This window comes from Camelus bactrianus, chromosome 2, assembly GCF_048773025.1.
Source record: "Camelus bactrianus isolate YW-2024 breed Bactrian camel chromosome 2, ASM4877302v1, whole genome shotgun sequence".
Classification (NCBI taxonomy): Eukaryota; Metazoa; Chordata; class Mammalia; order Artiodactyla; family Camelidae; genus Camelus; species Camelus bactrianus.
In genome coordinates this window covers 89551425-89578003 of record NC_133540.1, presented here as the reverse complement: position 1 = coordinate 89578003, position 26579 = coordinate 89551425, and the positions used below count along the sequence as shown (strand labels likewise).

Here is a 26579-nt window from a genome sequence, read left to right as displayed (position 1 = left end):
TATGCCCACTAAGTCTGATTGGAGCTAAGAAAATATGGGCCAGCAAGTTTGGGTGCAGCTATTCATTTTGCAACAACATGCAATGTACATATTTTTATGTATATATGTATAAAAATATCTTACTTCCATATAACTTCCTAAAGATTTGGAAATCTTTATAATTTGGACTAGTTAAATGTGGAAACATTCCTTACATTTGAATGCCATATTTATTTAGTCATTTAAAATATACATAGAAAATGTTACTGACAAAATTAATTATTTATTGTTATGTATAGAAATGTATATCTCTCCTATAGGTGATTTATAGCATTACCGGTCTTAATCTTTCATTACTAATTCATGTATAGAACAAATGAACGTCACACACCCAGAAGACAAACAAGCCAGCACACTGATGTTTTGTTCTCAAAGACTTACATCTGTTTCTCACAATGATTAGTGTTTTCTTTCAACTTTTGGTATTAATCTAAAACTATCCTATTCCAGATCCTCCAAAAGAAGTATAAAATGTGTATCTGTCAGTGAGTGTCTATGGACATTAATTAGTTGGAATATAGAATACAGAACATTGGTTAGAATATAGAAACATTCACTTTCCCCAGAGTTAGGCTAATCCTTATGTGTTAATCTGTAACTTGTTTCATAGCAGGGGACTAGAATAAGAGATGTAACTGGGGCTGTGCAAGTCTATTGCTTCTGCTAGAATAGTAGCTCAACATACTTACCTTCTATTTGTGCATAAAGAAATAGAGAGCCAGCAGTTCCAAAGCCTTTTAAAAGTCAAAATATTGTATATTTTAGATCCCAAGATAAGCGCCATTTATCCACTTCTTGAATAACATTAGAGAAAAGTGTCAAGCTCCAATTACAACCTGCAGAATCTTTGATTAACAACTAGAAAATGCCATGTGTATGTCTGTATGTGTGGCTAAATATATGTGTGTGTGTGTATATACATTACATTTTGAAATATTCAACAGAACAAAACATTCATCTTTGTTTTCTTTAGTGACATAATACGTTCTGCCATTTTTTGACTTGCCCTTAGACATACAGCTTAGCTTTTGGCATCAGAGTCACTATCTTGGTGATTTTATTGTTTCAGAGAAGTTCCTAGCTTATTCGTAATGACGCTTCTGATCTGTCCTCTCCCCTCTAAGATCAGTACATTTAGGAAAAGGCACTGATTTTTCATTATCCCAGGATTAGATGTTTTCAAGATACACTTGAGTCAGGGAATCTCTTCATTTCTACCATGCATAGTGTTGCCTAACAGTGGGTACCATTTTTCTTTGGAGGTGCATTTACATAAACATTTCTAAACCACAGCTCCGTAAAGAGACACGGTATTGTAATTCATGACTTTTAGGTAATATGTCATATGAATCTTAACATATGGCATTACACTCTACAGTGGCAATCTTGGCTTCCAAAGGGACCTGGAAAACATCCAGTGAGATGAGAATAAGCCAAACTTGATAGAAAACCATATCGATGCTAATCCAGGTTTACACCTTTCATTCAGACTCAGAACTCTCTAGCAGATGGTTCAGTGTTGAAGCACTAATGTTAGCAAAATGTCAAAACTATTTTGCTAGACTCCTCAATTGTTCACACAGAGTATTTTTCAAGAGCTGGATATCATAATAGTATTAATGAATGGTAGCACTAAGGTCTCTGATCTCAAGTCCAGGGTTTTAGTTTCAATTTCCAAAGACAATCTGGCTTTGCTCCCTTGGAATACTGCCAATCAGCTTTGACAAAAGAAAATGAAATTTTAGACGTTTCTTCCCTGATTCTGTAGCTAACAGTGGCATAATCAAAGAAGACAAAGGAATGCAGAACCATTTGGCAGATAGCATTATTAGTGCTGCTATATCAATTTAACCATCCAAACAAATGTCATGAAATAGAGGCTTGAATCAAAATGTCTTACACTAGGATTTGTGGACATAGAGAAAAAAGCTAAATGGCCTTCAGAGAGTCCAAAAAGCATCTGAATTTAGAGGCAAATGTGGTGTTTATATGCATACTTTTCAGTGTGTTCACATATATACTGAATATGCAAGGTGAATGAATGAGTAAATAAGTGTGACCCTCATATTAGGATTAGCAATGGTTTCAGTATGTTACAGAAAGTCAGAATGACATTTATGCAACAAGAATGTTTGCCTCTCGATGAAAACATATTTAAGCATTATTTGATCACTTAATGTCTATTAGGACCTATGCTGTCTTTGAAGGTATTTTTTTCTAATGTTAAAAATTACCTTATGAAGTAGGAATTAATAGCTTTGTTTTGCAGACATCTGACTACAAATGTCTCAGTACCCAACCCCAGTGGGTACTCTGAAATCAGTTTTCCTGACTCCAAATTCCACTTCTTTTCTTTTACATCACTTTTATTTCTTTAATAATGGTTTCTACCTTAGTACAAACAAACTACAATCCTGACAGCAAAAGACAGAGTTGGCTAAGTGTATGATAACACAAGAAGGCAGATGAATGGATACAAAAGTTGCGGCATATATATACACCATGGAATATTGGCCATAAAAAAGAATGAAATCTTGCCATTCGCAACAACATGAATGGACCTGGAGGGTATTATGCTTAGTGAAATAAGTAAAAGAGAGAAAGACAAATATTGTATGATTTCACTTACACATGGAATCTATAAAACAAAACAAATGAGCAAACATAGCAATATAGAAACTGACTCACAGAGAACAAACTAGTGGTTACCAGAGGGAATGGGGCAGGGGATGAGAGAACTAGGTGAAGGGGGTTAAGGTGTATGTCACGGGGATGTAATGTACAGCACAGGCAATATGGTGAATAGTAATGTAATCACTTTGTATGATATCTAATCCATAAAATATTGAATCACTCATAAAACTGCAACTAATATTGTAAGTCAACTATACTTCAATTTTTTTAAAAAGGACATATGAGTAAGAGGCCACTTTCAGGTAACATTCCTTCTCTCAAAATTTCTTTATGGAAGTCTAAACTGTATCAATCAAGACATGTATTTTCCTTTCCAAACTTCTTATTTCAGCCACCATAGTATTAAATCAATCAGCATTAACTGATAAGACTTCTCATCACATCTGTTTGAATCCTGACCATGAGGCCAAGGCAAAGAATGTGGGCATCCCACCCTGGGAGCCAGTGCACATCAGGACAGCTGTTTTTCCTATTCTTCCATGAATATGTTCCTGAGAGTGAGGTCACTGGTAGAAAGATTCATGTGTAGACCGTAAGAGGCTAGGCCAGATCAAAACTGAACAATGATCAGTAAAAACGGATTTGAGAAATTTAAGATAGCTGAAAAGAGGTGTCATGTTCAAATTAGGTCAACCCATTTAAGACTAACCCTGTAAAGAGGACCTGAATCAGTGGGTGTCATTTGTATGTCATGGCTTAAAGAATTATCAAGTTGGACTGGACAGGATTGTTCCAACTATGTAACTCTGAAATAAGTGACTACTTATAGATTTTCCTCACTTCCAAATCCTAATTTGCTCTTCTCACTATGTCTTTTGTAATTAACCATGGTTTTATTTTCATTTTTGTTCATTATCAATTTCATTGCTGAAGACTGTCCATATTTCTTTAATGTTGTGACAAGAATTCTTTGCTGAAGCTAAAAAAAAAAACAAACAAGAATGAAACAAGCTAAGAAAATAACACTGTATTCCATTTTTCCATTTAAAATATGTTACAAAACAGCTTTCAGTTTAAAAATTTTTGACAGTGTATGTTCAATTTTTCAACTAACAGATGCACGTACATAAAATTATATGATTGAAATTCAGTGTCAGGGGCTTTAGTCATTTAGTTTGGGCAAATTCAAGGCACTGGTTCATAATATAACTCTTAAAATATCTATTTAATAATGAGAGAGTCAAGTTTCTATGAAGTAATGATATGGAAATATCTATTGTATTAAAAAAGATATTTTATGTGACTATTTTAAAAACTACTATGATTTACTTATAAATGAAAATGGATTTTCTTTTTTTTTTAAAGAAATCATTTCATAAGATTTTAGTGAGCAATACGTGACTATTCAATGAAAGGAGAAACCAAGCAATGTCTTAGGACTCCCAGTCTAGAGTTCTTCATGCTAAAAGTTCAATTGATAATGTGTTTACTAATTAAGAAATACAAGAACTATTAGCAACTACTTAATTAAAAAAATGAGAGCATGGAGAACTATTCATGAAGTTTGTTTCGTGTTCTTAACAAGATTTCGAGAAAATATGAGACTATATGACCTTAATAAAGGCAATAGGTGAATGCTTCTAGCAAAGAAAATCTGATAAGGAAAATAGACTGAAATACTGATGTTTAATTGGAAAGTGGTACATGGCAGTCCTACTCAAAGTGCCTGTAGGAATATAAACCAACTTCATCAGAAGCATACTGTTTGATTCAGCTACCTTTTTTTTTTTTTTTTTTTTTTTCCCATTACAAGACATTCTCAATAAAAGAAGCAATGTGTTGATTTCCATTCTGGAGCAAGCTCCCTAGAGCATGATGGACTAGTAACAAACTGTTTCGCCACTGTCACCAGTGGCCTGCCATGCAGTGCTTGCCTTAAAAAAAAAAAGATAATTTCAATGCATCATCACTGTTAAATATTTGTTTCTAGTCGAGATTTAAAAATCACTGTGAGAAACAGTAAGGCTTTAAAACAGGGAAATAAGTTTTCTCTAATTGTATTTTCACATACGCAAATAACTATAGGAGAGTTTTAGAAAAAGATACTACTGTTAGGAGAAAACTGTAGGAAAATAGAATTTAAAAAATGAGTACAAACAACCTAAAATCCGCATGTTCTATTATCTTCCGTAATCATCCCGTAACTGATAGGCACAGGACATGGTGAATGTTCATTTTCTCTTCAATTGTTTATTGGGCCATTCTATACCTAGGGTTACAAGTCAAGAAGAGGTGGCCATTTTCCATTAGGAATGAAGTGCTTTAACCTGCAAACACTTGCTAATGTCAGCTTAGACTTTCTTGCCTGTGTGATGACAATAAAGTGAGTGACATCTGTCTTATTCAGTTCAGGCTGCTATAACAGAATAACACAGGATGTGGGGCTCAAACAACAGTCATTTCTCCTAGTTGTAAGGCTGAGAAGTCTAAAATCAAAGTGCCAGCAGATTCAGTGCCTGGTGAGGGTCATCTTTCAGGTTTGCAGACACCTGCCCTCTTGCTGTGTCCTCACAAGGTAGAGAGAGAAAAAGAAAGTGGGGTGCTTCTCTGGTCTCTTCTTATAAGGGCACTAATTTCATCATGAGGATTCTACCCTCAGGACCTCATCATACCTAATTACTTACCAAAGGCCTCACCTCCAAATACCATCACATTGGGGGTTAGGGTTTTAAGATAAAAATTTTGCAGAAAGACATTTAGTCCATAGCAATAAAGTCAATGTCATCTAAAATATATTGGTCTCTAGATAGGACCAAATATATGTCTAAAATATTTTCAAGATGGAGGTGGGTTATGACCACTCTGGGATGGAAGTGCAATCTTCCTCCAGGAAAACATAGGCTATCCATTGTTCTTACCATTTAGTGGGATAATTGAGTGTGTGCCACAGGAACTAAAGACTTCTCACACTCCTTTATCCCTTTAATTGACAGATATACCAGATGTACTATTTTTATAATAACTAAGATCATCTCCAAAGATAGCAATTTGGGAATCTGGATCCCTCCAGTGTGGAGTAATGAGGCTCTGAGAATCAGTTGACCTGGGTCCGAGGTTCATCATCTGAGCTCCAATCCAGCGCTAACTGGGTAACCTTAGGTAAATTACTCAGGTCCTTCTCTGTCCAGTTTACCAATCTATAAAACAGAGATAATCACAGGATTTATCTCCAGAGTAAGGATTATATGAGATAACTGAGTAAAGAGCTTAGCACATGAACAGTGGTAAGCACTCAATAGATGCGACTATGTATTGCTATTTAGATATGGTGATTCCCTCTAACCCAGGAGGCTTGGTTTTAAAAATGTGTCAAGGTTAACTAAGACTCCAGTGTCCTGAGTGGTAGCAGGCATTATTATTTTTAAGGATGTGTTAACCTTAAGGAAACATATTTTCCCTATAGACCCAACATGATCACTAACGAATACAACAGATAGAATATTTTTTTCAAGAGAAGAAAGGAAAATGTATTTTATCATTAGCTTCTGGACCTTTTGTTCACGACAAGGCTCTATCAGAAACAATAGCTTTGTTATAAGACATTTTATTCTTGGAAAGGTGGTTTTGAATATTCAGTAGGGCTCCAGGCTAGTGATTTTGTGGTTAGGTTTCCTGTCTTCCGGGAAGCCCTTGACAAAGGTCACAAACAATTTGCTCGTTCCTCTTATTAAAATAAAGATGGAAAGCATTGATGATAACTCTGCCCAGCAGCTAACTTCATCATCTGTAGCGGTTTCAACATATGCTTGTGAGATAATGAAAAATAGAGCATTAAATACAGTGGCAGATTGAATCTTGTTTCAGGGTAAATATAGTAAGTCATTTTTTCCCTCTTCATTTCCTCAGAACCTGTTTAGCATTAGACTGTTAATATCATCACTGATACATGACAAAACCATTGCATAATATACTGCGTTTCAGACCAACCCCCACATAAAAGTGAGCAATGGAAAACTATGAACATTAATCGGTCATTCAAAATAATGAAGTGCCTCAAGCCAACCCTTTTTAAAAGCCTTCCACTCTTATAGTTTTGTAGGAACAAACAGTTTTATAAATCTGACATGCTTTTCTGGTCCCATTTAATATTATGAAAATGTCATTTTTCAGAAGTAGAGTGAATATCAAAAATTTTTAAAGATGCATTTTATAGCCAAATAGCAAAAATATGCTATGCAATCTTTATGATATAATTCTTTTGAAAAAGCAAGTTTTGAATCTAAAGATCAAGCTTGTCAATATTGGGAAGGAAGGATTATTTACCCTTTAATCTTCAAGGACTAGGAAAATAACACCTAATGATTTTGAGCAACAAACATTTTGTTATGGTAAATAGTTGTCTAAGGAAATTACAGCTATTCGAAGACTATATTTTTATCCAATAATCATTTAAAATTACTAGTAATAAAAAAAGTATCCATTAATTTCAAAGACAAATCTAATAAATTAACAATGATTGCATTTATGTTTGTACTGAAGAGCATATCTCAGGAAAAATTTTATACACGTAATTCCAAAAATACCTCATTTGAATTAAAATATAATTTACAAATGAAGGTATTTACTCATTTTATTAAGATTAAAAACTGAATTAGGAGCTGACATTTTACTGATAATTATCCTTTGGTTGGTAACTCTAGTAAAATCCGAGTTTTTCCTGTATTTATGTCATGGTTAAGTTTTTCTTCCCACTCGCATGTGCCTTGCTGCCAGATGTTGAACATGCTACCTCTCTCTCTCTTTTTTTTTTCAATTGAAGTTTCGTTTATTTACAATGTTGTGTTAGTTTCTGGTGTACAGCAAAGTGATTCAGTTATACATATACATATATATTCTTTTTCATTTTAGGATATTGAATAAAAAATATTGAATATAGTTCCCTGTGCTATACAGTAGGACCTTGTTGTTTAAGAGGATAGCAATTATTTCAAGCATATTTTCTGACCACAATGGCATGAAACTAGAAATCAACCACAAAAAGAGAAAGAAAAAAATGACTGCATAGAGAATAAACAACATGCTACTAAAAAACCAGTGGATCAATGATGAAATCAAAGAGGACACACTGCCTCTCTTTAGTTGTTTCCACTACATCAGAGGTCAGTCTAAGTTCCTCAGTCTGAGTTGTCCCACCTACGCTGTTACCATCAAATTCCCCTTTCAAAAGTGACATTAGGAAAAACAGCTTCCCTTTATTGGCTCTGGTTTACAGAAGCAATAAATGGCTCAGCTGCAGCCATTGCTTCAGGATCTAATTAAACAAGGAGTTGCAGATGCTGTGGATTTTTTTTTTTCCTAATGATACAAGCAACTGCACAGAGCACATATGTTCCTTTTCTATTCTTTGGAAAGACTACAGAGAACCTGAACTTGCAACAAGCATGGGATGTGGTATGTTCTTAAGCGTTATTCAAGGTCAAATGTTTTTAGAAGTAAAAACAGCAACAGTTAACCAGGTGACTTCATGTACTGTAGCCTAAGATTTAATGTTATCTTTTATTTAAAACTTGAAATTTATCACATGGCTATATCTAGCCCAAATCCACTTTGGATTATGCCTATACAGTCTTTCTTCAGGGAGTATCCTCCATGTGTTTTTTCAGATGAATTTTCATTTATCTTTTAATTGTGTATTTTCAATACACTGAAGTATATATGTAACATATATTAGAGCCTTAGGGCATAATAACAAAGCAAACACTTGTGAACCCACCACCCAATCTAAGAATGATAACAATATAAATATTATTAAATCACTGTTTTTTTAAGTATTAATATATTCAATTCAAAATACTGCCTAATTGCCCTTGTGATTTCTTCTTTGAACAATAAGATATTTGGAAATGCACTGTATAGTTTCCAAATATTTGGGTATGTTCCAGGATCTTCTGTTATTTATTTCTGACTTAATTCCATTATGGTCAGAGAATACACATTGTACAATTTAAATCTTCTTACATTTATTGATCTGTTTTATGGCCCAGAATATGGTCTATTTTGGTAACTACACCATGTGCACTATAGATTCTGATGTTTGGGGATAAACTGTTACATAAATTCAATAAGGGAAGGTTGTTTGATAGTACTGTTCAAGTGTTCTACATACTTACTGACTTGCTGCCTATATGTTTTATCAGTTATTGAGAGAAAAACAGTAAAATCTCCAGCTGTAATTGAAAACTATTTCACTTCTATCAGTTTTTGCTTCATGTATTTTGAAGTCTGTTATTAGCTGTATAAACCTCTGGAATAATTCTGCCCTGTTGATGAACTGATCTTTTATCATCATGAAATGCCTCTTTTTAACTCTGATGAGTAGTTTTGGTGTCTAGTAGGTCATGTTCCCACATATTTTTCATTTTCTTCAGTGGTGTCTTGGTTATTCTGAAACCTTTGCTCTTTCATATACATTCTAAAATCACCTTGTCAAGTTCTTTAAAGTCCCTATTGAGATTTAGTTATAATTCTTTTGAAATTTTACCTCATTTTGTGGAGACAAGGACAAGAACATGATAAAGAATATCCACCCAAAACATAGAGTAAGCATTGTATTCAATGGCTAAGCAATAAAAACATTACCTCTAAAATCAGAAAGTAGATAAGGATGGTGCTTACTACTATTTCTACTCAACACTGTATGGAGGACCTGCCCAGCTTCATAAGATTTGAAAAGGCAATACAAAATAGAAGGATAGAAAAGGGAAAAAAGTTGTCCTTATTAGTTAAATGACACATTTGTCCACACAGAAAGATTTTAAAGACCTACAAATAAATTACTAAAAATAATAAGATAATCTAGTGAGTTCATTGAATATGATTAATACATAAAAGTTTTCAGCAAGAAAGATTTAATAAATGTAATTCAAAAATTAAAATATCAATTAAAAATAAGTGATCCAGGAATAGGTCTAACAAGTGATGGATAAGACTTTAATAAAGAAAATTATACGAATTAATTAAAATACAAATTCTAATTGTTACTGAGAATGTATACAAGAGAAATTCTCTTAATGATGGCTGCATATGGTAAAACCATCTTGAAACAGTTCAGCCAAACTTAGAAGACTTAAAAAACATATAAAGAACTCTTACAATTACAAGAAGATAAACACAGTCAAGATTATTCATTTATAAAATTGTTTGTGTGGTAGGTAGAATTCTAAAATTGCCCTGAAGATTTCCACTTTCTGGTATTCTGTGTAATGCCCTTAGCCTAAATGTGAGAAGAACTTGTGAATATGATGAGCCATCACTTTCATGATTATGTTATATTATATGACAGAAGGGAGTCTGCAGAAGGAATTAAGGCCTCTGATTAATTGACTTTGAGTTAATCAAAAGGAATGCCACTCTGGGTGGGCCTGACCTAATCAGAGGGCCTTGAAAAGAGGTAGAAGAGATTCAAAACTAAAGATATTTATTTTCTTGGCCTTGAATGAGCAAAATGCCATATTGCATATTCACATGCCAGGGAAAGGTGGGTGGTTTCTGAAGCTGAGAGGACCTTGGGTCTCTCAGAAGACTGCAGCTCTGACCATATCTTTATTTTGGCTTTATGAGATCCTAAGCAAAGAAAACCAACTGATCCAGGCTATATCCAGATTCCAGACCCACAAAACTATAACAAATTTGTGCTTTTATAAGCCTCTAAGTTTTTGGTAATTTGTTACACAGCAATAGAAAAATGCAGTGTGTAACAGCAAAAAGCAAAAGACAAAACAAAACAAAAACCTTGAAATAACCCAGATGTCCATGAGTGACAAATGAATTAATAAATTAATTCATTATAGTCATACAATGCTATACTAGACCATGATAAAATTAAATAAACTATACTAACATAGATGAATCTTAAAGAAATGTTGAGAAAAAATGCAAATTACAGAAGTATACACACTATGACTTCACTTATAAAATTATTAAAATAGGAAAAGTTAAATAATATGTAATTTAAGGACATATGTCAATGAGGAATAGTTAGTATTATACAAGTCAAGATTGATATTACTTTTGAGGAAGGAAGAAATTTGAAAGGGTTATAAAAGTGATTTCAAAGGTGCTGGCATTAGCCTATTTCTTAGGTTCAGTGGTGAGCACATACATGTTGATTTCATTATCTTTCAAATGCTGCAGTTATGTTATAAACACTCTTTCACAACGGAGGACATACTGCACCATTAAGAGTATACAATCCTGTAAAAAGGACCCCAAATTCTAGAAAGTTACTCTCTTGTCTTCCTAGATTAGAAATTGAGTAATAAGTTCACCAAGTGGAAAAAAAAAATTATGTATGGCTCTCCAAGTGCATTTAAATACAGCAACAGCAGTAACAGCCATGGTAGTAGTCATCTCTTCAACCTAATTAGTGATGGCAGTTGAAGTAGATTAGCAAAGTGAGCCAGGAGACTAGTGACCCAGGTGTCATCTTTCTTCTGAGGTGTATGCTTTGCATGTTCAATCTGTGCTGTGTTGGGGAAGTGAAGCCGAGACAAAACCCAAGTGCTAATAACAGTGAGAGAAAGACACAGAGGCAGAAAATTGAGGGAAAGAAAAGATTTTAAATATGCTTCACATTTCTTGGATTAATTAGAAAGTGAATCATAACCCAGTATTTAAGTGGCAACTTGATTGTGGGTGAATTATTTATCCAGTTGAAACATACAACCTATGTTCATAACATGGAGTTGTTTTGCTTATGCATCTTGAATAGTCAATCAGGGGGAATTACCGTAGTAAGGGTCCCAAGAAACTCCATCAAACCTGAACTCATGATTTTTCCTGATGAAATATTGAAAGGCAAGCCAATTCTGTTTTTACACTAATGCTTCAAAATCTAATTCTGCTTCTCCAAAGCCAGTTCTGAATCTGATGAACACAATAGCTAAAGCAAATTATCTGACCTACAGTTATGACGGGAACAACACTCTGCAGTAAGACTCTGTATAGATATGACCATGTCTCTCGCACACTCATCACTTATAACAAAGTGATGCTAAATCAGATTTCACAAAGTGTTAATTCTCATAATCAGTTAGAAAGAATTTTTGTGTATCCCTAAATTATTGGACACTAACACATTCTACTTTGCAAATTAATTCTAGCCTAGAACTACAGGAATGGTTGTAAACAGGGTGGTACTGTGTATGTGTTGCTGCTGTGGCTTGAAAAAGATAGCAAATTATTTACTACAAAGAATTTTCCCTAACACTGAGGAAAAAAGAATCCACTAGTTTTCCCCTTTTAGTATAAACATTTTAACGTCATTTGCTGTTAGGTTAGAAGAAATGATTTTCATTCACTGAATTTCAACTCAGTATCACAGTATTACATCAACACATCATCCTTCACCTCTTTGACACCCACTGCAGTACCACCAGTTTGGACTTCCAAACCCAACAACAGCAAAATTCATCTGTGCTAGGCTAATAATCATAGAACTTTACACCTAGAAAAGATTCATGATATCATGTAGTTCAACCCAACAATAAAACTATATTTGGCATGGTTGCTAAACAAAATTTCTTTGTGAAACAAACGCTAGAAAAACAAAACTGAGTTTTCCTCATAGACAATTTCTGAGAAGGCTTATTAGCTCCTTGAGTTTGAGAAAGAATTCACTTTTTAAGGAGCTGAATTCTGGTGTGCCCACATGCTCAGACACATACACACAATAAAAATTGAGTCAACCATTTTAAAAGTGACAGGACCAGGCAGCATGGAGATTATAAGGCAACAACATTTATAAATGTTGGCAACCAGGAAACCAAAAGCAATTTATGTAGGAGTTTGGCATCCTAGATTCTATCTAAAACTTTATGACTAATTTCTCAAGTAGTTTTACTTCTCTCACTTAATCACTCTACTTCCTACTTTACAATATAGATGAGAGCACTTGGTTGCACCCAATGCTCCAAAGAGATCATGGGATAAAATATGTCAGCCAAGTTTTACAAAAAGGCTGGTTCTATAACTAATAACAGAACAAATTATAAAATTTAAATGGGAAAATGTGAAATAAATTAGTTTTCCCTCTTGTGTCCTTTTCAAAAGCTAGAGCCTATTGTTCCCTTGCTTTTTAGTCATTCCAGTACTACTTTTCTTAATCGAATTATTTTGAAACCTATTCATAATTTCTACCATTCTACATCTGCTGCATACCCTTTATGTTGTGCCAAATTTTTGTTCTCATCAAGTTCATCTGTCAGTCTGCACTTTCAGGGCTTCAAGATCACTTCTTCCATAAAAAAAAAAAAGTCATATTTGATAATAATAATAGTCCTTTGCGTGAAGCTCTCATATACATTATCCCATTTCATTCTCAAAACAAGGTAGTGGGGTATACAGATTTCCATCTTCTAGAGGAGAAAAGAAAAAGCCCCCAAAATATAAGTGGCCTGCCCCAGAGCACAGCTAAATAAATGTTTGAACCAAAATTTGAAATCAAGGTTCTTCTCACTATGCCCAGCAGAATTTCTTTTTTTTTAAATTGAAGTATAGTTGATTTACAACATTGTATTAACTTCCTGTGTATAGCACAATGATTCAATTATACATATTCTTTTTCTTTATAGGTTATTACAAAATGTTGAATATAGTTCCCTGTGCTATACAGTATGACCTTGTTGTTTATCTATTTTATATGTAGTAGTTTGTATCTACTAATCTCAAACCCCTAATTTCTTAAAGAGCTCTTCTCTTGAGATGTATCAGCTAGTCTCTGGGCATCACTCCTTCTCTACTGCCACTCTTCACTCCCACATCTATTTGCATGCAATGATGTTTAAGATCTTGCATGCAAATTGCTGCTGACACAATACTAACTACAAGTGATGTCTGACAATCTCCAAAACCCTTATAGTGCTTGACTTTCTAATGGTGCTTGGAACAGCCAGGACACGTACATGGTAATAATATAGAACTGATGGAACAGGTTTCTGGTACCGCTGCCAGCAGGAATTCCATTAATGTAAAGAAGTTTTTCTTTCTCATACCTGAGAACAGTGAATCCATGACTGTCTCTGAATATTTTGCCTTATTATCATTCTAAGTGGCTGCAGTATTTAGGTTTGGTATGTCAGACTGAGAAAAATAACATAAAATTTGAATTTACATTAAAAACATAGTCAATCACTATAATTTCTATCAGTCAGGGACCAGCCAACAAATCATTCCAGGTAATTTATTTCTTTTTTCTTTTTTTTAAATTGAAGTACAGTTGATTCATAATTGATTTTCAGGTATACAGCAAAGTTATATATATATAATTTTTCAGATTCTTTCCCTTTAAAGGTTTTTATAAGATATTGAATATAGTTCCCCATGCTATATAGCAGGTCATTGTTGTTTATCTATTTTATATATATTAGTGTCTATCAGTTAATCCCAAATTCCTAATTTATCCCTCCCCCTGCTTTTCCTTTTGGTAACCAAAAGTTTGTTCCCTGTGTCTGTCTCTTTTTGTTTTGTAAATAAGTTCATTTGTATCATTTTTTTCCCTTAGATTCTACATATAAGTGATATCATACGTTATTTGTCTTTCTCTGTCTGGCTTACTTCACTGAGTATGATAATCTCTAGGTCCATCCATGTTGCTGCAAATGGCATTATTTCATTCTTTTTTATGGCTGAGTAGTATTCCCTTATATATATGTGTATGTGTGTGTGTGTGTGTGTGTGTGTATACACCATGTCTTCTTTACCATCTGTCTGTCAATGGACATTTAGGCTGCTTCCACATCTTGGCTATTGTAAATAGTGCTGCTATGAACTTTGAGGTGCATGTATCTTTTCAAATTAGAATTTTCATCTTTTCTGGATATTTGCCTAGCAGTGGGATTGCTGGATTATATGGTAAGTCTATGTTTAGTTTTTTAAGAAACCTTCATACTGTTCTCCATCATGGCTGCACCAGTTTATATTCCCACCCACAATGTAGGAGGGTTCCGTTTTCTCCACACCCTCTCCAGCATTTATTACTTGTAGACCTTTTGATGATGGCCATTGTGACTGATATGAGGTAGCAGATAATTTAAATTGAGAAACTTAATACATGTGTAATAAGTGATAGAAGAGCTGAGAAGCCAACAGGGGATGGTGATGCAACCAGAAGATTAGCAATGGTAAGAAACCAGCACCACTTCTAGGGCTGGAGGGACAAAAGGGTAAGTCTTATTACCAGAGACTAGAAGCCATGGTTGCCTGGTGGGAAAACTAGAATTCAGCAGAGGCTGTCTGGTGGGTAGCTAAAACCACAGGGGAAACCAGCCACTGCAGGAAGATGCTATCCAAAGATAAGCTAGTAGGAGAGAAACACCTTGGCTTCTCCCATCCTTCTTCTCTCCCATCCCCCACCCCACTCCCACCCCCAGGCTTCCTATGGACCAAATCTCCTTGGAAGCTGGTTGGAAAGTAAGTCTAAGATACATGGTTTATGGGTGAGAGGTTGGAAATGAATATTAGTACAACAGACAATGTCCAACCCACTTCCCAAGGCATTAAAGAGGAACCTAGAGCTGTAAACCAACTGCTAAATTATGTCCAATTTACTTTTCTTTTATATAATAAAAATGATCTGCAAATCTCTGAGTAGCCTAGACATTATAGCATTTGGTACATAATGTAGTTGGTTAGGGAAAGTAATGCTAAGTATAGAAAGTGATGCAGCATAAGTACTATCATATTTTCTCATTAAGTGCTTAAGCAACAATAATGGATATCATTACACAAAAATATGTACTATAATCATAGAATTTTTGGACTGCATAAAGAAATGATTTAGTCTGTCTTAATATAGTTATACCTCTAATTGCATATTCATTATGTAAGCATTCAGTCAAGACCTACTATGCAGCATACAATTTGCTAGCCCCCAGAAAAAAAATAAAAACTATTTTCATAAGATAGGGTCATATCCTCAAAAAACAAACAAGATAAGAATTAAGAATAAAGTAAATGATACAAACATAGATATGATTGAGAGGAGCATACAAATAAGGAAGTAATTCATTTTTCCAGGGGAGAGTGAGTCAAAGAAGACTACATGAAAGAGAGGATACTTGAGCCAAACCTGAAAAGATAAGGAAAAGTCAAAGCAAATGTTATGTTTTTCTGAAGCCTTCCCAGGCTCTTCCCTCATACACACAATAATTATTATAATCATTGCTTACATATCTCCTTTCTGGATCAATTACAGTGCTGAATCATCTGTTTACTTCAAGAAAATGCTTAAAAAGAATCCAGTATTTTTCCATCCACTTGGTACTGCAAGAAACCTAGCAGAGATTGCATTGCATGCTATGGTGTTACCTTCTTTTTCTGTCATTCCTAACCCTGTCCCCTTGCTGTCCTGCTTCCTATATACTACTGAATATTTTATAGTAGCCGATCTTTGTTCTAGTTTGTTTTCTTTTCCAGTACAATCCAAGAGCCAAACAAACCTGCAATTCACATTGACCCAAGTTCCTTGAGACTATATTGAAAGACTTTCTTTGATCTCCCACATTTGGAAAAGGATTTAGATAATATTTTATATACTGGAAACCCTGCCCTTATCCAAGATGTTGATGGACTTCTGTTAGCCACCTTAAATCTCACCACTTGTGTAGACCTTACCTGTTAGAAAGCCTCTAAAAATTTATCTGATGCTTGTCTCAGATTCATTACATAGGACATTACATATCTATACCAATAGGAGTGAGGTCATTTTCTGGGATAAAAACTTGTCTCAGGGTCCCAAGGCCCACCCAAATTTCACAAATGTCCACCCTCTTGGGTACAGCTAGATACTGCTTACATAGTATATTGGATATTCTTCTAATCCAAAGCTTCTATTGCATCCAGTTTAAATGAACATCCTATCACAAGATGCCAAAGAGTCTTTTTTCTCCTTTAAACAAACCTTGTAGAGAACCCTAGCACTAAGTCTTCTTGGTAATTACAAGCTTATATATTTTTATGCTGTGAGGAAAAAGAAACTGTTTTTAGGTGTGAACACAAATCCGTGAAGACAAAGAACAGCCCATTGTTTGGTATGAGTCAGTTCTGCCCCAGCCTCTCTGACTATGCTATTCCCTACACATCACAGCACTCCTAAAGACACAATCATATTTTAATGTTAGCCTAACAAAATATGCAATGTTATTCTCTGCAAGCAGAGAAGGCTGGGCTTATATTAAACCCAGTCTGTTTGCTCCCGTTTCAATACAAGGGGAGTTTCTTGACTGTCTTACAGCCACTGCCCACTGTTTAAACTCGGTGTTAATGTCAGAAACTTTTTTTCCCAAAATTATTGATTTCATATTTTATGTAGCTATGCCCTGTCAATGACCAGAAAAAAAGGTGGGTTTGGAGTATGCAGCAGCATGAGAAAGTAGAAAATTCTTCTTTGCTATTTACTCTTGCTTATCCACATGACTGAATTTATAATTTTTGGTCTTGTTTATAATTATGGACAATGGAGGAAACAATGAGAGTTCACTTCAGTAGGTATAAAAAATATTTATTTGTTCATTTGTTGATGATCTGTTATACATTATCATATAGCTGTCATAAGGTGTTTTGCTCTCTAAATGACTTAGGCATGAAAATGCTTTGGCTCACACTACAGTCAAAGTAACTGCCATTTTCCTTTTCTGGGTCTAACTAGTTGCCTTTGAAAACTCTTTTTGTTGTTGTCTTACCCTAAGATTAGGCCTCATACTCAGGATTAAACAGACTCAAACAAATAAAACTTACTGGTTAATCTGGTGCCTCTTCTTCCCAAGTTTGCATAGGCCCAAGGATCTTTTTCATCTTTCTTTCATGGCCTAGGGAATAAAAAAAAGATAAACAAAAGAGATGAAAATACAAGCGATAGATTAATAATTGATATGTGAGTTTTGATTTCTTCTAAGTTGGTCTATTCACACTTGCCCCATTTGTCAAGCCTATACTTGGGGAAGTCAAGTAAATATACAATGTTCCTATAAAAGAACACAATGTACTCAAATTCTGATAGTCCAAACCATTTTAGGAAGAAACTATTACAGAAGAACCAAATGACTTCCTGGATTATGCTTTGAGAGCCATGTCATCTCAAAACACATATCCTTGTTCTTGGAGAGAGGTATAACATAAAAGAGACATTTCTGAATGGAAATAATATTGGTAAATAACTTCCAATGTATAGAGTCAATTAAAACATTAAGCGGTGCTAGATGGATAGACTATCCATATGAGCAAAAACCAGCTGAACCTCTACATCACAACATACACAAAAATAAATTCCAATGGACTGAATATCTAAGCATAAAATGTAAAACAATAAAGTTTTTGGGAGAAAACATAGAAGAATGTCTCTGTGTCCCTGGAGTTGGCAAAGATTTCTTAAACAGGACACAAAAAGCACTAACCATGAAATTAAAACAAAAACAAAACCAAAACCGGACAAATTGGACTATGTTAAAATTCCTACTTGGTGTCAAAAATCACCATTAAGAGAATGAAAAATCAACCAATTGAGGGGGATGCTATTCACTATAAGTATATCTGACAAAGGACACATATCCAGAACATATATTTTTAAAAAACGTTAATGAGAAAAAGACATATAACCCAATAGAAAAATGAACAAAGGACTTGAACAACCACTTCATAAAAAGAATATATAGAATGGTTAATAAGCATACTAAAAAACGTGCTCAACTTCACTAGCGATTAGAGAAATACAAAAGAAAACCATAATCCCCCGCCCCCAAGAATGCGTAAAACGAAAAAGATGAGGAAATACTAAATGTTGATAAAAATGTGCAGCAACCATTCTGGAACATTGCTTGGCAGTATTTATACAAAAGTTGAATATCATAGTATCTTCTGACCAGTAATTCTAATCCCAGGTAAATATGCATGTATTTTTGTTGATACATGTTCCAAAACATTTAGCTACACTAGTCATACTATTCCCAAATTGGAAATAGCACAAACGGCCAACAACACTCCAATAGGTGAAAAAAGAGTGATACATTTACGCAACAGAATACCAAACTGGAAAGAGTATGAAGAACACACAATTACACAAAACAAGGTAGCTGAAGCAAGTATCCAGCGGGGTGAAAGTTGCTCTTGGAACAGGGGGCAGGAAGGACTGGAAGGGGCATGAAGAGGGGCTTCTGGGGTGCTCGCGATGTTCTAGTTCTTCCTCTAGATTCTGGTTACATGGGTTTCTTCAGTTCGTGAAAATTTATACAGATGTATCCATATTAAAAGTTAAAACTGAAACAAATATCAGAATAATGACAGCAACGGATCAGACCTTGCATTAAAAGCTCCTGAGAGCCTAATGAACTCCACTTCCCACCCCCGCCCCGCCAAGCCCTGCGCGCTTGCGCGCACAATGACGTGAGGACCTCATTGGCTGCAACTAGGGGCGGGCTTCCGGAAGCCGCGTCTTAGCACCGCCTCTTCCGTCTCCCAGTCTGCCCGCCTTCCCGCTATCCAGCATCCACAGCATCCAGCCCCGCGGCTTCGGGCCCTGGACCCAGACTCCCAAGGCAAACTGGGTCCCTGGTGCTTGGCGGCAGCTTCTCCTCCTCCGGTCACTGCCGTCAGATCGGCTTGCTGCCTGCCGCCATTATGAACATCCGCAATGCTCGGCCAGACGACCTGATGAACATGCAACACTGCAACCTCCTCTGCCTTCCCGAGAACTACCAGATGAAATACTATTTCTACCATGGCCTTTCCTGGCCCCAGCTCTCCTACATCGCTGAGGCCGAGGACGGGAAGATGGTGGGTTACGTCCTGGCCAAAATGGAGGAGGACCCAGATGACGTCCCCCACGGACATATCACCTCGCTTGCCGTGAAGCGTTCACACCGGCGCCTCGGCCTGGCCCAAAAGCTGATGGACCAGGCCTCCCGGGCCATGATAGAGAACTTTAGTGCCAAGTACGTGTCCCTGCATGTCAGGAAGAGTAACCGGGCAGCCCTGCACCTCTATTCTAACACCCTCAACTTTCAGATTAGTGAGGTGGAACCCAAATATTACGCAGATGGAGAAGATGCTTACGCTATGAAGCGGGATCTCTCGCAGATGGCAGATGAGCTGAGGAGGCAGCTGGAGCTGAAGGGGAAGGGCAGGTACTTGGTGCCGGGCTCCGGGGAGAACCAGGAGACCCAGGGCAGCATACTTCCTGGTTCCAAAGAGGCCTGTTGGGAGGAGAAGAACGCGGCTGCTGACGACAGTGGCACTGACAGCAAGGAACCCAGTGAGTCCACGGAAAGCACGTACGTCCAGGACAGCTCAGAAGACTCAGATTCCACCTCCTAGAACCTGCTTAAGGTATGCCTTCTCCCTTCCCTGACCCAGTCTCTTTCTCCCCTAGATTCCTGCACCACACCTGGGTCGGCCCTATTCTATCCCATTCTAGCTCTGCTAGGTTTCACTGTGAAAACCACCTGTTGACATTCGGGAGGAGTGTAGAGTGGGTTGGGGGAAACTCATTGCTCAGTATTGGAAGTTATAAGGACTCAATACTGAAAGTAGATTAAATTCAGTAAAGAAACAAGTATTTATCCTGTCTTTTCGGTATGAATTTTATTTCAGGTATCCACATAATTAATGAAAGAAATTTCTTCTTTATAGAATGACAGCTAATAAAGGCAGAAAGAATGATTGAATTGTAAAATTGCCATTTTGCAACTCTTGATGAAATAATAGATCTAGCCAGTTGTCATCAGTGGCTAATAGGTGAAAAGTTGGAGCACTTTGCAATGATGGATCAGACTGGCAACATCTGAAGTCAATGTTCAACATCATGATAAGAGAGACAAATATGTGCCTCCTAATGCAATTGGAAGTGCACAGGGTCACTTATGAAATATTCTTGCAAAAAGAAAATCTTATGTATGTGTGTGTGTATAAAATTAATCTCGAATCCAAACAAAGCTCTAGATCTATCATTTTTATTTAAAAAAAAAAAAAAAAGAGAGAGACATGTTAAGCTACAATTAGCCAAATCCAGATGAGAGAATTTGAACGGAACAAATGACCTGGTTTCTTCAACAATAAACGTCATTTTTAAAAATGGGAGGAGGAATTTATCTATTAAAACCACGTTTAGAGATATATTAACCAAATACAACCATTGTGGACACTGTTTGGATCTTGATTTAAAAAAACCAAATATAATACATTTTGAGATGACCAGGCATAATCTGAACGTGGACTGTATGCTATTAAGGAACTGTTAATAATTTTGTTAGGTGAGCTAAATGGTGTTGTAGTATTATGTTCAAGTCCTTATCTGTTAGAGATACATATTGAAATAATTGGTTGAAATAATACGAGGCCTAGGATTTACTTTAAAATACTCCAGCCAAAAAACAGGGGGGCGGGGAGAGGTTGGGAAGAGGGGACATAGATAAAATAAGAATGGCAATATGTAATAATTGTTGAAGTTGGGTACTTGAGGGGTTCATTATACTATTCTTCACTCTTAAATGTGAAAAATCAACATGGAAAGTCAAAAAACAATTACTGTTCTTCCTACTACACAGTAACACTAATACTAAGCAGCCACTGAAAAGTAGTTTTAAAAGACTATTTAATTTCCATCTAAGAACTTTATAACACCTTCAGAATTTCAAGAGTCAATTTAGAAACTTTAAATTCTAAACCTACTCACCTTACACTCACATGTGAAAAAAGCAACAACTTTCTCATAACAAAGATGAATCATGAGTGACACACACTGCATATAATTAAAATAATTACTGTTTGATTAATTTACTCATTCATAAAATTTTGTATTTGCCTGGCTTGGAGCTTAGTATACTCCAGTGATTAGGACAGGCTGACGTTTACATTATAGCATTTAAGGGTAAATGGACTATATTTTTCGTACATTTTGATGCTGAAACCTCATCTGTATAGCAGACTAATCCCATTTTACTTTTATTCACGTATGGTTCCATACATTATAAAAATTTAGATACAGTAAGTTCATGAAGGTTAGAAAGAGCGTATCTTCAGAGGAGTCCTTCTTTGCATCTGTCATTTAACAACCTGAAGGTTTCACAGTGACCAATTCATTTGGTCGAAGCTTAAGACAAAGGCAGCAAATCAGTCTAAAAGGGAAGATAAAATTAAACAAAACTTAATGCCTTGAGAGAAGTGTTGTCAAATTTACCCCTGCCTAAAAATCCTGGAGGGCTCTATCAAGACTTTTTTTTTTTTTAATGAACAAGCCTTTAAAAAATTTATCAATTTAAAAAATATCTGTATAGAATGAGTTGTGTAATATTGATCTCATCTTTGTGGTTATTGGCTTCTCCTCAGTTACTACACTCTACCTGAGAAAGATTTTAAGTAGAACAGAGCTAACTAGAGATTGTTTTAACACTGTATTTATATAGTTTGGTATATTACATATATAATTTGATGAATTCAAAAGCACTTAATATCTGCTATGAGAAACAAAAATAACTATCACCCTAGTAGGGGAAGAGAAATAATAAATAATAGTAAGAAAATTATTCTGTGGCAGTTATAAATCTGAGTGTCCAAATTCAGGAATAATTCAAATGTTTCTTTCTGTCACTGTAATTGAAGTTTATTTCTAAGATGAAGGAGATATTTACTTAACATCACTGTCCTTCTGGTGTGATATCTGCTCAGACATCTTCATTAGCCCCATCTAATCTTTGGTCCTCACTATTCCCTTCTGGGTCATTTCCAGTCAAAGTCCTCTTCAGGTCTGGGATGCCCACTGCCATGTTTGGGCCATGTTGGTAGCAAGAATATTAGTATGCATAGGCTAATTGTTCTAAAAATTAACCTCCAAATCTCAGTAACTTAATATAATAACAGCTAATTTCTCACATCAAAATAGTAATAATCACTAATAGCACTATGAGAATTCTAGGTTATAGGTACTATTCTAAGTACTGTGTGTGAATTATCTCATTTAATCCTCTTAATATTCCTCTGAAGTAAGTACTGTTACTTCAAGATGAGGGCTGCATATCATTCAGATAATAAATGGGATGAAAACTCAGGTGGCAAGACTCCACCATGGCAGGGATTAAATGAGACAATCTCTATAAATTGCTTAGAACAGTATCTCATACACAGTTAAATATTCTGTAAATTCTAGTTCTTTATATAATCTGTAGTAATAATAACCATTCAGGCTCTTTTCTTTTCTTCTCCACAGTAATCAAATGATAGAATGTTGTGTATAAGCAGCAACAGTTTGCAATCTTGGAAGGGAGACGCATCTTAATGATTAAAATAGCTTTCACTGACAAGCTGAATGTCAAAGCATTCAGCTGAATCAACGCTCATCAACAGCAAAGTTTCTAGGGAGCCATAGCAATGAAGACAGGTCAGTTCAAAACATGCTAGTTGAGGCAGGAATGCCATCAAATTGATGCTTATCTCTTGACAAGAAATATGTGGATGATTAATAACAAAGAGGAGAAAAATGCAAAATCTTAAAATCTTCCATTGAGCTGGCAGTATTGAGTTAACCAAGGTTACTTCAGTGACTCTCCCTTTCTGGTTTATTCTTTCTGTCGCTAAGCTGTCATCCTAACAAAAAGTTGTTAAATGTTCACATGAGCATTCACTGAAATAGACTGTTCCTAATTTTACCAGACAACTAATTATAACTGGAATGATATAATGAAATATGGAAGACAGTTAGAGACTGACAGGTCTGGTAAATTCCTAGTATAACCTTACCCCAGATATGCCAGAAACCATAGATTTCAAATGCAACTGCACTCTACAAAGATAAAGAGGGGGTTGAGAAGAGATAAAATATTGTTTTGAAATACTAATCAGATAGATACCATTTTATTTAATTATTTATAATCTCTAACAATGTCACTTTTCAGTCAGTGTATGATACACAATTAGGATGACTGAAATACCAACTTTGTCAGAGGTAATGGATAAAAGCAGAGGCTTTTCCTAAATTTTGTGCTCTCTCCGTGCTAAGGAGCTTTACGGTAGCAGAGATAAGGAAGAAAGGCTAATAAAAATTCTGTGAATGGCAATGGTTCAAAGAGCTTTTCTGGAAACATTTTGCAATGCTATTTCTATAGACTAATATCCTCAGAACATCACAGGGATTTTTTTTTAAAGGATAGTCATAAAATTCTGTTTTGTTTTCATAAAATCATGTTATCAATTAACATACTCCTCAGGCTGCCATTGCCTATTTTTAAAAAATCCTTGTAATGTAAAAATTTGAACTTAAGCTAATAAATTAAGGGCTATAATCATATTTTATCTTTATGAAAAATTTCTATACCCTTAAACAGCAAACTATCCTAGGACATTTATTACAATGTTATTTGACTTTTTAAAATTTAATGTCTTAAAACGTATCAAGCAATATTTACTGAGAAAACTAAAAGAACTATAGAATGTTCGTTTTTTATTTAACTTCTTTTGTGTGCCTCTCTTAAAAGTATTTGAAACAAATTGAAAAAGGTAATGATGATAGTCTTTCTGACCTATTCTCCCATATCTTATTGCTCTTTCATTATGGCAAATATACTTTTAAAAAAAAAAAGATTTTTTATTCTATGCCTCTGACTGCCCTGCAGCCTGATTTACTGTTCTTATTCTGGAAATGAGCTTTTCTGTAATTACGATTTTATACAAAAATGCTTTTTAACTGCTCTGTGCATAATAGTCAACCTTTGTCTTATTATTTTTGTGTGCATTTGATAGATGGGAAAAGGTAATACATCTCTATAGTAGTAAGATTCTGTTGTTGTTTTGTTTTGTTGTGTTTGTAGTTACTCAGTAATGGGCAGCAATACTCCACTAGCTTTTCTTTAACTTCTATAGTCCACTCACATATCACAGAAACCTTTCTACCTTATTAAGGGTAGGGTCCTTGTCTCATTTGTTTCCTTAATTCCTGGCACATTATTCATTCATGGTAGATACTCAGTAAATATTCATTGAATAAAGAAAAGAAGGAAGGACCTGCCCAAATTATCAATGCAGAATTTAAAAACAGAAAATGTACCTAAGGTACTACTTCCTATTACCTAATGTAATTAGGACACTTTTAAGTTATGAATAGAGACATAATGGATATTTGGGTTTCATCTCTAGGTCTACTGGAAAGAAAATATGACTTACAGAATTGGACACGTTGCATCTAGCTTATCAAGAGCTAAAAGGCGTTTCATTTCTTTAGAACTGAAATAAATTTCTTTTTGAGTGGAGCAGGATGGGACAGAATTTGAAGATGACAAGAAAAGTAACAAGGTTTCTTTAGGTTTAAAATAGGATCTCTGGGGTAGATCTTGGCATTCCCTTGTCCTCCCTCCTCCCCTTTCTCTTGGCAGAAATGGCTTTTAGGTGTCAGGAAAAGTTCCTGTGTTCTCATGGCAAAGAGGGGAGAAAGCCCAGACCGGTGTGTGGATCTCTGTGCTGCCAGCTGGGTTCTCACTGGCTTCTGTGGAGATACATCTAATCTAGACTAAGCGCCTTGTTAATCTGCTGCCAGAGTCTGTCATGGTTAAACCAGTATTTTATTTTTTCAGAGTGGTCAGAGCCCGGAGCCCTCTTTGCTCACTTGCTCTCTTCTCACTTCTCACAGCACTGCAGGTCCTCGTGTCTCGGCCATGCCTGCCCTCTGAGCCCTGGCTTAGCCTGTGTCTGCTCTGCGGCATCTGCTCTGGGGTCATCTCACAGTGACGCCAGTGGCTTCTCACTCTCAACTCTCAGCCTTCCACATACCCTACAGGGATCATGAAGGAATGCGTGGACAGAAGCCCGTGCTGCACAAGAGCCAAGGAGGTTTGAGGCCTGCCATCACAGAACCTTCCTTGGCCTGCTCACATGATGCCGCCCTTTTATTCTGTTTGTAGTAGTTCTGTGTTGGGTGTGGTTGTCTTGCAAGGTTGTTTCTTCCTAGAATGCTGAGCAGGGAACAGGGCAAATTCCTGACGCTCTTCTGCTTTTGGGTTTTGCCATTATTTATCCGAGTTTTCATCCTGGAGGGGGAAGGCAGGACCATCAAGTAAGACCTCATGCCCCCTCCCTCCTCCTCCTTTGCCTTTTCTGGTAGACATATTCGATTTTCTCTTCCTTCCTCTGGGAACCCGTCTCTGTCATGTCCTCCCCATTCTTGAGGAGGTTGTCTCCTTCTCCTTCCCGGTGGGGGAAGTGGTGAGGAAGGGCTTCTGCTATGCAATCAGAACTTGGAGATTTTAAGAAAAGGAAAACCAGTAATTAAATTGGAATATCTATCAGCTTGTTTGTGTCAATCTGGTTTTTTTTGTTAGTGACATAACTGGCCATTTATTGAGAACCTGTAATTTTCAGGCATGATGCTAGGGCCTTTATTAACAATATATTGAACTCTCTCAGCAGCCCTAGGAGGTGGGTATTACTATCCCTGTTTTGTAAATGGGGGACCTGAAGCTCAAAGAAGCAAAGTAAATATCTAGGATCTAATGCAAGTCTCTTTGAATTCAAAGCCAGACTTCCTTTTCCTTTTCTACTGCTACTTTTTGCATTTTATTTATAAAAGTGGGAAAATCATAGCAAAATAGGAGACTCTACTATTTTAAAATATTAAGATGTTAAGTGTTGACTTAATACATGGCAGCTGTATGTCATTTGTAAATATTTATATAACCCACCACTATAATCCTGTTTACTATTTTTTCCCCAGTAAAAATAAGTGAAGACAAAGTGTTTTGACCACTTCTGACAAAGTGCAGTGAAAGTCACCAGACAAATCCAGAGTTATAATTACTTAATGTTGTTTTTATATTCACTGAATGTGAATTACCATAGTATATGACATTTCTCATGTTTAAATTTTTATGAAAACT

General features: G+C 35.8%; 1 protein-coding gene across 1 annotated transcript; it reads left to right on the top strand.

The window, feature by feature from the left end:
• Nucleotides 1-19211: 19211 nt before the first annotated feature.
• NAA11 (N-alpha-acetyltransferase 11, NatA catalytic subunit) lies at nt 19212-26154 on the top strand. The gene is made up of 2 exons (XM_010969280.3): nt 19212-20049; nt 25337-26154. Exon 1 carries the CDS (start codon nt 19342-19344, stop codon nt 20035-20037), a length of 696 nt encoding a protein of 231 aa, XP_010967582.2. The 5' UTR covers nt 19212-19341; the 3' UTR covers nt 20038-20049; nt 25337-26154.
• The last annotated feature ends 425 nt before the right edge of the window (nt 26155-26579 follow it).

Coding starts and splice junctions, on each gene's coding strand:
- NAA11 (XM_010969280.3), top strand. CDS start 19,342: ATGAACATCCGCAATGCTCGGCCAGACGACCTGATGAACATGCAACAC.